We start from the raw sequence: 11159 nt of genomic DNA on the forward strand, positions 1-11159 counted from the left end.
GGAGGGGAGGGGAGGGGAGAATCCACCAGTAGAAAAAGTGGTGCAACCACTGGAAATGCAAGTACTGAATCCAAGCACTGAGTCTCAACTCCACCACTCCATAATAGTACCACCCCGCCAGTAGCATTTTTTCGGACACAAATACACAGGGAAAAGTTGTAGAACCAGAAAACAGTAGAAGAAGAATCAAAGACAAGTAAGCAGACTTTGAAATGTATTTGCTTTCTCATGGAAACACTGGCATACTGCTGACACTTAAAAATTTGTAAACACCACCATACACTGATGTTTATATGTCGGCATGGTGTCTTAGAGCCCAAAAAGGATGGTATGAATTGTCATATATGTATATATGTGTGTTTGTGTGTGCGTATATGTATATATGTATATGTATACTCTCAAACACACAGATATGTATACATGCACATACAGTATCACTCTGTATACTTGCAAGGAAAATCAGCTTGGAAGAGAGAAGTAAGAAGAGCAGAAAGACACATAAAATGCAAAAACACACTGGTTACCAGAGGTGTGTCAAGGAAAAGCAGTTTTCTGTACCTCTTCGTGTCTTGGCTTTAAAGAGATCTTTCATATATAATAACAGATTAATTCATGGATATTAAATCATGTATAAGCAGAAGTAGCCATGGAAACAATTTGAAGAACTGAATTTTGACAGAGGTAAAGTCTGATCTGTTAACTTCTTCAGCATGGCAACTACCTGAAAAATCCACACTAATAGCTTTCCTGTTCTGAGTGGAATGGTTTTCTCTAATAAAAGAAAACTTACTTCCAATATAATTTATTGTTCTTTATAAGATCCTATTAGATTGAAAGATTACTGGCTGATTCATGAAAACCACCTCATTTATTTAGATCACTAATTCTCCCTAATACTGTTACCATGAACTTGGCATTAATATCTTCAGTAATATTCACGCCAAAGGATGCCACCATTTAAGTGGTTAGTGTCCACATTCAGAGCTTATGATTCAGCTCATACCTTAAGTATTTTCTGGAAATAAATACATCTCTGATGCTAACTACAGTGGGTTTATTCCCATGACAAAAGTGGGATACCTAAATAATGCTTGCTTTGTTTCAGGATGTTTAAAAATCAAAGCTGGGAGCTCAGCAAGTTTACAGATTTCTTAAATTATATAGAAATAGCTGTGAAGCATTTTGAAGTGCTACTATACCCATTTCTTACATTTCAAAAACATACTCTGATTAAGAATAATCTAAGGCGTTCTTTATGTGAAATTTTCTAAACACACATCTAAGTTAGATCTCATCTTTTTGTGTTTGTAGGAATGGATAAACCATAAACAGATTTACTAGAATCATCCTTTCAATTACATTATTTCAAAAACAGATTGATGATTTTAAGTGTATATTGGTTTAGCATTCTTCTTGTGCAAATAACCTAGGAATGAAAACTGGGGACATATTTGCATATGCAAAGACATCCAAACTATCTTGGGCATCAAAGACAACATAACAGGCTGCCATAATTACCCACACTATCGTATTTCAGTGTGACTACACTGCTGTGGAGAACATAGCTTTTTTCTATGGAAACAAAGACTTCCAGAAATATCTGACCTTCCTAATTAAACTTCAGTTTAACTTTTTAGGAGTAAACGAAAGGATTAGCAATTATTTTAGCTTCTTCACAGAGGACATTTTTTCCATTTATATTCTATTCAGACTTAGAGAGTAAGCATGAAAAATGCATTTGTATATATTATGAAAAACACATTTGACTTCAGGAAAGAAGGGGGTTAGGTGATATGCAAAATTTTTAAAGGAAGTCTGTTCAATATTACCATATGAGAGAGCAGCAATGGAGGATGTTTGGAGACAGGAGGAGGCTTTTTAATATTTAACCTCTTCTATTTGCTCTTGAGGTCTAATAGGGAGGTCTTAAGAAGCACACTAACATGATCGCAAGAAATTTTTCTTTACATCTTTATTTTTAAAAATTTTCATCTTTATGATCAAGTTATTACTTGCCACTTACCCTGCATTTCCTGAAATATTTTCTGAGCTTTTTTTTGCTTTAAAAAAAAAAACCTCACAGGAGATGAGAGCCAAGCACTAAAAGCACAAACACGAAGTTAACTTTTGTTGCACTTTACCACATCCTTCCATTCTGGGATGGTGATTTTATCTGTTATCATTGCTTTTAAGCTTTATTTACTTCTGTGTGATTAGACTGCATTTTTGGACTACCAGAAAAAGGCAGCAAATTAGGCTATTGTATAGGCAGTATTTCTTCATAGTTCCTGAATCCACAGTGATAATAATATGAACCTTGTTCTAAAAATCCTTTCTTTACCTTGCCAGATAGCAAAATGCACTACCTAGATAAAAAATTTGTTAGATCAAAGAGAGTAACAGTGAGGTAGCGAATGGAAGGAAATTGAAGTGTAATTTCTCAAATACTCCTATCGTGCTACTATACATGTAATAGCAATAGGTAAAGAAAATAATTGGCTGCTACTGATTTTGCCACTTCTCTGGACAAATGTTGCCTTCCACTCAAGTGATAAAGTCTGTTTAAGCCTGCTTCCCTTTCCTAAAGAAACTAGAACATTTCAAGTATCAACTTGCCACTCAGGGACCTCCTCATTTTCTACATTTCCCTTGAAAAGCAGATACTACTCATTTTTGCTCAATAGACACTTGTTGGCCTCATTCTTCTTTGTGAGACCCCTTGGCAGAATCACATACATGAAGTGATACTTTCTATGCAATCTCAAGAGCAGTCGGTGATGAAACATTGGCAGAGATAGATAACAATGACAGCTTTTTCACGGGTCTGAGTGACTCACATTTTTGCAATATGAAATCTGTGGATTCTGAAATGATAACAACCTACACTATACGAAACTACCAATTATAAATCATAATCATGGAAACAAGAAAAGTAGATTAATACATTGGCATCTGGTTGCTAGAAGAAAAGTATCTGATTTTCCAAAGATTTTAAATGTAGCAACAAGAATCAGATTTATGGGGGTATCATGTATGTAATCTGAAAAACGAAACAATTCCTGAAAAAAAATGTTTATTGGCTTTCATCATGTGAGCAAGACGTTCACTACTGCTGAAACATTCAAGCAGCTTATCACTGAGAAAGATAATGGCATCAAGAAGTAATTGCAAACAAATTTTTTAGCAATTTTTCCCTGAGTCTGTCAGGTATACAACAACCCTTCCAAAACAAACCAAAATTAGAAACATTAAAAAGAAGAGAAGAAGAATATGCTTTTATCCTTGTATTCTTGGCTAATGAAGTGTTTCTCATTTTCATTACCTGGTCAGACTGAGGAGACTTTTTATTGTGACAGATCAGTTTACACTTCAAATATGTGACCGTACTTACCAGCTATAAAGCTGTACTGAATTCAATGCTAAAATCACAAAGTGCCACAGGTACAGTCCATGAGAGAACTCTATAATGGTCTCCTGAAGAGCATACCATATGTGCTGTGCGTACAGCACAGAAGCTTACAGTAATTCAAGCATAACTAGGTTTGTAATACAGGATTACTGATGCCTATAGGCATATACCAAAAATCACAGAATCACTGGTAAAAATACCCTATCTGCAGAATTCATTATTTCAAGCGTGTGACAAAGAAAATTATTCAGAACTTCTTGAGGTTAAGTCATTTTTCATACGTTTGCAACCAATTATGCTTAATGGAAAGGAGAAAAGGAGAATTAAGGGTCTCCTAGTTGAAAGTATGACTAAAAAAAGATATATGTTTTGAACAGAAAATCCATCATAAACCTCTGACATTACAGTAGATGTACTGCTGGAGAAAATGCATTGTGATGAATAGTATGATTAAGTAATTACTAAGCAAGACGGCATGCCAGATTTATCTGGTGAGATGAGATGGCTTTTTCAGCACCTTAGCTGAGATTCCTGAAAATACTCCTACACTTGCCTACACAGAAGTGAAATTTATCTTTCATTCAATGTGTCTAGATATCATTTTGATACTGCTTAGAAGAAGGATCTTATAGTCTAGCTAGATCACTCTCAACTGACCATTTGCTACATGAAGCTAGTTCTTCTAAACTCTCAGAATTTCTTGAGGCCTTCCAGATAATATGAATTCCACTCCATGCCCAGAATCCTATATCCTAAATTCTGTGCAAATAAATCTATTGGAAAAAGGCTACTGCCTCTTAGATGCGTCAATAAAAAACATGAGAATCCTTGATTTTGTATAATTTTGCTTGCTTTTGGTACAGAGAATTCCATTCACTGATTCTGTTGGTCAAACTATAATATTGTTACTAACATTCTCCATATGGAGAGACAGTTGGGAAGTCGAGCAGAAAGTTCTGCAGAGTTTGTAGGCCATATGGACATTTTAACCTTAGTGGGCCACAAGCCCTGGGAACAGCAAAAAAGAATTCAAAGAAAGTAAAAGGAACGTTATGTATTACACTGTGTCTTGTTTAAAGGTAATCATACAAGACGGTGGTTAATCAATGTTGCTAGGAAACATGGATGTTGTAGTTTTCACTAAGGTAGTAGAAAGAGTATATAAGCCATGCTGTAGAAACAATAAACGGCTTTTGCTTGCATCAAGCTACATCCCGTCTCTCAATCGCCAACACCTCCAAAATCATCAGGAAAAATAAAATCCTCTTACACTGTCTTCTTAGTGTTAGCAAGTAACGCATTATTTTATTCTTGGCCAGGAGGTGTGTGTGTGGCCAACAAAATTCCAGCCTCCTAAGAGACAATGATACAAAACTTTTTAACCTATTTATACACTTCTAGCAAACAAAGAAATTAATGTTCATTAGTTCTAAATTACATAATTCTTTTTCATTAACTAATATTCTACCCTTAACTGTTTTTTTTTTTCTCTCTGCACATCCTAATTAGTCCATATTTTTAATCTTTTTAGTATCTTTTTCCTCCAGTAGGGACTTTCCAGCACATATACTTAGTCTCTTCTTTATCTTCTGGTTTCTGCAAAATGACCTTGTGATCCATAAATTCTGCACTCCTTGTATCTAATTTCAGCAATGCATCTCTCTTCTCCCAGGCTTTCTTCATTGAAGCACATCAAGGTTAGTTTAACAAAACTCAAAAGTTTCAGTCATTTTACCAAGTTGTGTTTCCACAATAGCAGCTTATGACAACTTTGCTAAATGCTAACTAAAAGTGATTTAAGACTTAACTCACTGCTTACAATTTATTAAAACAATTAATTAAAAGTTAATTAAAACCATTAACTAAAATTATTTTAGAAATTTTATCATTTCCAACAATTTGGGAGCCACCAAAATTTCTTACCATGAGAAGCCCATTTATTTAGGCTGCAACATATGTACTGCTTTAAAAATTGCATTTTAAAAATATTTAAGCACATTCTGACAGTCAATACAATTTAATAGAATTCTGTGTCCATTACCTTTAAAGACGATTTAGTTCGAGGTTCTGTTTTCTGCCTGGCGAGCTTATTTTGAATAAGCAATGACTGATCTGTACGAGCATCATAATTCCCATGTTCTGAATCATCTGTATATGTATCTTTATCCTTTCCTACATCTGAAGGAAAACCAGAAGAAAACAATGGGCTCATTTTAGATTATAGTAGACAGAAATGAACAGCATTATCACAGCCACAGTTGAGTATTCATTTTATGTATACACTTTTTAATAACATATTTCTTTTCCTGTAAAAGCTTTATACTTGAAATGTTACCATGTTTATCTTAAACTAGAAGTGACTGCTATTTTTAGTAGAAGGCCTATAGAAATGGTTTTTTATTAGCATTCAAATAAAAAAGTCCATAACCTCCTTTACAGTAGTTGAAAAAACACACAAAGTGATATGAATATTCAACTTCTTGACTCACAATTGCTGAGGCTCAAGATGTTTCACCAAATAGGCAGGCACACCCTGGAGACCAGAGTAACATCTCATGTTTTAAATTTAAACAAGCAATTGAAATGCCTGATTCCTCTACACACATGCAGATATAGCATTTGAAAATCTGCACATTAAGATATTGCTTCTGGTGCTTCAGAACACATACTAAGAGGTGTACCTGATGGTGGTAGAAGGTAGAAGGACATCATGAAGGAAGTGTTCTCCTTGTCATTGGATTTAGTTTCAACTGCTCAGCTAACGTTTTTATGAAAACTTAGTTGAGTACTCTAAGAGAGCTGCAGGAAACTGAGGACCTCCCTCAGAGCTTACCCATATTGTCCATCAGAGAATCATGACAATACTTGCCCTATACACCCAGCAGGAGTAAAATGAAGGGCAATGTCTGTACAGCGTTGGACTGTAAAGTTTTAATGAATGTTAGAAAATGGCTAGTCTTGAAAAAATATGTTAAAAATTAAGAAGATGGAATAATCATTGCCACACAATATTATCTTGGACAAACTGGAAAAAGAAACATATTCAGACAAAAAATTTACCCACAAATCCTGAGTAAAGTTCCCCATCTCAGCTTTCACATCATCAGGGGAAAAGTCAGGTGGACTAGGAACAGTGTTTAGCCCAGTAATTCGAAACCCTAAACAGAAGCCAAGAAACAAGTCGTGGTTGCTGTGGGAACCACAGTCTTGAATTTCATGGATTTTAAATTCATAAAAGTTCATCTGCAACATTTAAGTATTTTTCATTAAGTTGTTCAGTTAAATTCGCCAAACTAAGTACTACAGAAATTTAAAAAAAATAACCACAATTATCTCACATATCCTAAGCATTTCACATTTCTGAGATGGAATATTAAAAACCAGAACATTTACTGAGCACTATTTTTTCTTCAATTTAGTTACTACATAATGATTATACAAAATATTCCCTTGATAATTTCTAATATTGATATTAACCATGGTAAATCTCTGATGGGATTTCTTAATATACAAAATAGCTCGTTTTAATTGTCAAAGTGCCTAACTCAGGGATTTTATTTATTTTAAACAACGTTTTGACTTAATATACAACTTACTCTCCGCTCAACAAAAATTAATGTAGTTAAAAGAAGGTTTCAGGTGGTAGGTATATAAAGTAGGAAACAGCACTTAGCAATTCTGCAGATTTGACTTATGTCCAGGTTTGATGATCTCTTAGTTTACTAAAGATCAGGAGCCAGTAAAATGAAGAGACAGGCCTATGAAACTTAAACGAGGTCATTTAAGCTGAAAGAAAGACTACACTTACATTAAGAAGTCTATTTTTATGAGGAAAGTTTTAGAGGATTAGACCTTATGAGTACACCTAGTACTAAAAAAAAAAAAAGCTTTTGAAAACTTCTACAACTTTTTTCTTTAAATAATTTGATGTTATTAATAAGTTTTCCCTCTGTGCTCAACACACTTTACCTGCTAAACATTATTATGCTTTCATGGACACATATTTTAAATTGCAGCATCTCTCTTCTGTAAAAAAATTATCTTTCACCTAGAGATACCTTCTATCTTGCCTGAAATGTAGTCAAAATTTGTTTTAGCAAAACAAAAATGCAAAACAACCCTTAAAATCAAAGAAATTTATAATTACAAGGAAACCTTATATAAAATTTAAAGATACTTGCTATTGTATCTTTCAGCAGTTGATTACTTATTTTATGCACATAAAGCACTCTCTCACTATGTAATGATATTAATACAGTAAAAAGGGGAAGAATATTTAGCATTTAAACATTCCACTTGAATAATCATTTGTTACACCTGTCTGAAAAAATGTAAAACTGAGACACATACCACACAATTCGTATTTCAAAAGTATATCCAAAAGTGTGCATTGTTCTTACTGTTCATGTAGTTTTGGACACTAATGTCAATAAAACCCCTAAAATGTTTGTAGATTGTTGGGGTTTTAGGAGCTCTCTGAGGTTTTTTTTCTGTTAAAGGAATTTTCCCCATACGTGTTGCTGGGGAGACAAATTGCTGGGTACTTCAAAAAACAAAAGAGGTGCCTATGGGGGTGGGGTGCATCTGGCTACTCTTGTTTCACCTGGGTGTGTGGGCAGTTGGTCCCGGCGTTTGGACAGAGAGAGAGGCTGTTTCGTCAGCTGCTTTTCCTTCTGTCAGAGGAAAAACCCCAGGATCCCCAGCCCGCCTTCCCTACCCCGCAGGCAGCCGGGCCCTGGCCGCCCTGCCCCACTGTTGCTTCGAGCCTTCACTACATTGTAGCCCTGCTCGCTCTGCCTGCCCGGACCTCCGGGGGGTTCCCCATTTGGATATATCTCATCTGCCACCTGGGATTTGTGCTTGTCCCTGCCGTTCCAGCCTGCTGTTCCAGTCTGCTGTTGCCAAGGGTCCGGCCAGACACCGGGATTGGCTGCCCAGGGGTTTGTGAAGCTTTTTTGTTCCATCCCTTCCCAGGATCCCAGGCCACCAGTGCCACATGCTCCCCGAGTTCGCTCCGGAGCGCCCCCTGCAGCCGTGGGGGAACCATCGCACCTGCCCTGCTCACTGGGAGCCGCCGGCACCCCTAACGGCTCCCAAGGGGAAAGGGCCTGACAGCCGAGAAGGCTGAGACTGAGTTTGTGATTGTTTGCTGTTACTGCCATAGTTATTGTTGTTTGTTTGACTGGTTATACACATATAGATATAGAATAGTAAAGAACTGTTATTCCTATTTCCCACATCTTTGCCTAAAAAGCCCCTTGACTTCAAAATTATAATAACTCAGAGGGAAGGGGGGTCGCATCTGCCATTCCAAGGGGGGCTCCTGCCTTCCTTAGCAGACACCTGTCTTTCAAACCAAGACACCCACCCTTCCTGGACTTAAATTTGCAGGAGCAACAAAAGGGGATGGGAAATGGGAGTTGCAGTCTGTTGCAGTGCTTGAGTGCATCGCAGGAGTGACCAAGGTGCCACAGAACCCCAAACAGTGGAGGTCCACTGGTGGGCAGGCTCAGAGGTCTAAGACCACCCCCTTTTACCCCTTTTAAGTCCATGTTCTAGACAGTTCTCCTTTCCTTAATACCCCACTTGTTCCTGGTCCCCTTGTTCCACCCCTCACCTTCCCCACTGGTCACTGTCCTGTCACCCCACGTCCTCTCCACACCTTGGCCCCCAGAAGATTGGTCCTTGATGTTCTGGCTGCCCCCAGTGCCGCTCTGGATAAAACCCCGGACCCCTCAGTATTCTGTGCTCTTTGTTCCTGGATCCCTTTGAGTGGGGACGCCAATAAACCCCTTGGAACTCCATACAAAGGACCCCTCCCACCTCTTTATCCCCAGTGATGCTGCAGGAGCTGTCCAGCTGTGTGTGTGTGAGTGGCTGCGAGTATCCACCTACTACAGTGTGTCAGAGTGTGTCCAAGTGTGTTTGCACAGCACCCCCCAGAGCTGCTTCAACAAGGATGTGATTGGGACAGACACGATGCTCTTTCCACCCCCCCACTCGCATTGCATCACGTAGCACCTGAACAGGGACCTCTGAGGAGAGTCCCAAAAAGCATCCCTGACAGCTGGCTGTCAGGAGTTTGCATTTGGTGCAGCCGCGCCTCTGAAGACAGATCCAAGTTTTATCGGACCTGTTCTGAGAGACAACCGATACCCCTCCAGGGGAGAGGGACCAGTTGAAGCCAGGGGACCCTACCGAGAGCTTCTTTTGTTCCCGTGGGAACTTTGGAATCAAGGACTCAGCGTTTTGGTGAGTGAAGCTCCACAGGGCGCCTTTGAGGTTTTTTTTCCTTTTCCTCTCAGTGATGAGTGAGGGTTTTTTGGGGGAAGATGGGTGCTAGGCTGTCCTGTCCCAAAGAGAGGTGTACATCCAAGTTGCAGGTTCCCTTAAAGCAGGCAGATTTAAGTTTTCTAAGGGTCTTTTAAAACGTTTTGTGCAATGGATCTTTCAGTTTTTTCCTAATGTGTCAGTTAAATCAGTTAAATCGCTTGAGTTCTGGGATAAAGTGGGGGAGAAGTTAACAGGTTTAAAAAGAAATGAGGATGATTCGGCGGGGAAGTTTTTCCTCTGTTGGTTTTAATTTATAAATCAGTTAAGGATGCAGGGAACGACTTGGGAGCATCGGGTAGTTTGAATCCCTTTGTTGAAGTTGCTCCTCTGCCTCTGCCCTCTCCCTGTGCTCCTCATCCTACTAACCCCTTTCGGGAGGATTGGAAGGTGTAGCCCACTACTCAGTGCAGAGGTGCTACCGCCCCTCTGACTTTTTTAGGTCCCCTCAGCACCCTTTTCAGGACAGCACTGGCCATGCTGCCCTGAGCTCTCCCCAAACCTTTCAGCCTATGCCCTCTTTCCCAGTAGTGTCCCCCCCGGTCGGTGGCTCTACAAAATGGCGCCAACCGCATGGCCAGATCCGCCATTTTGTCCCCGTCCCTATCCCATTTTCCCACTGAAATGTGCAGCTCCTCCTTGTCTCCGCCCCTGGTGATGTCGATGGGTGTAACCATGTCGGCGGTCCCCTGTCTCTGGGATTCCCCTTCCAGTTACGGGCTTCACCCAAGTTCCCGCCCCCTCCATCAGTGGCTCCACCCCTGAGAACCAACCCACTTCAGGTTCCCACGCCGCCCCTTCCGGTTCCCACGCTCTTCGGGCTGGAAGTAGGAGGGGTGAGAACCGGGATGTGGGCAGAGAAGGGGGATTTATGGCTGCCCCAGTTTTGTATAACAGGGCAGAGAACCCCCGATGGGAGCCATTCCCATATGCACATTTAAAGGAGCTGTGCAAGGCAGGCAAGGAGTTTGGGAGGGAATCCCCCTATTTTAAAAGCGTGGTACAGGCTACCTTCACCACCAACACCCTGGTTCCACATGACATAAAAACCATCAGGTCGTATTTCTGTTCCCCAGCAGAATACCTGCTGTGGGAAAGGACATGGAGGAGATTACTCCGGGATCTCCTCTCATGCTATCAGAGGGATCCCACCAGGAACCATTCACTGTGGAACACCTTTGCAGTGAAGGTAACCTGGAAAAGCCCCAAGATCAGGCCCTCTGTCTCGGTTTTGAAAGACAGGTGTCTGCTAAGGAAGGCAGAAGCCCCCCCTTGAAGTGGCAGATATAACCCCTTTTCCCTCTAAGTTATTATATTTTGAAAATCAAGGGCCTTTAGGCGAAGATGTGGGAAATAGGAATAACAGTTCTTTACTATATATATATATATATGTATATAACCAGTCAAACAAAACAACAAC

General features: G+C 39.5%; 1 protein-coding gene across 3 annotated transcripts in view; it reads right to left on the reverse strand.

Moving 5' to 3' along the window:
* ANO3 (anoctamin 3) overlaps positions 1 to 11159 on the reverse strand; it is a 199311-nt gene that overhangs the window by 68015 nt on the left and 120137 nt on the right. For all 3 annotated transcript variants that reach the window (XM_017726382.1, XM_017726383.1, XM_017726384.1), the window contains one exon: positions 5451 to 5587. In XM_017726382.1, the coding sequence (XP_017581871.1) occupies positions 5451 to 5587 (137 nt within the window). The remainder of the gene's footprint in view (positions 1 to 5450; positions 5588 to 11159) is intronic.

Source organism: Corvus brachyrhynchos, unplaced genomic scaffold (assembly GCF_000691975.1).
Source record: "Corvus brachyrhynchos isolate BGI_N302 unplaced genomic scaffold, ASM69197v1 scaffold281, whole genome shotgun sequence".
Taxonomy (NCBI): Eukaryota; Metazoa; Chordata; class Aves; order Passeriformes; family Corvidae; genus Corvus; species Corvus brachyrhynchos.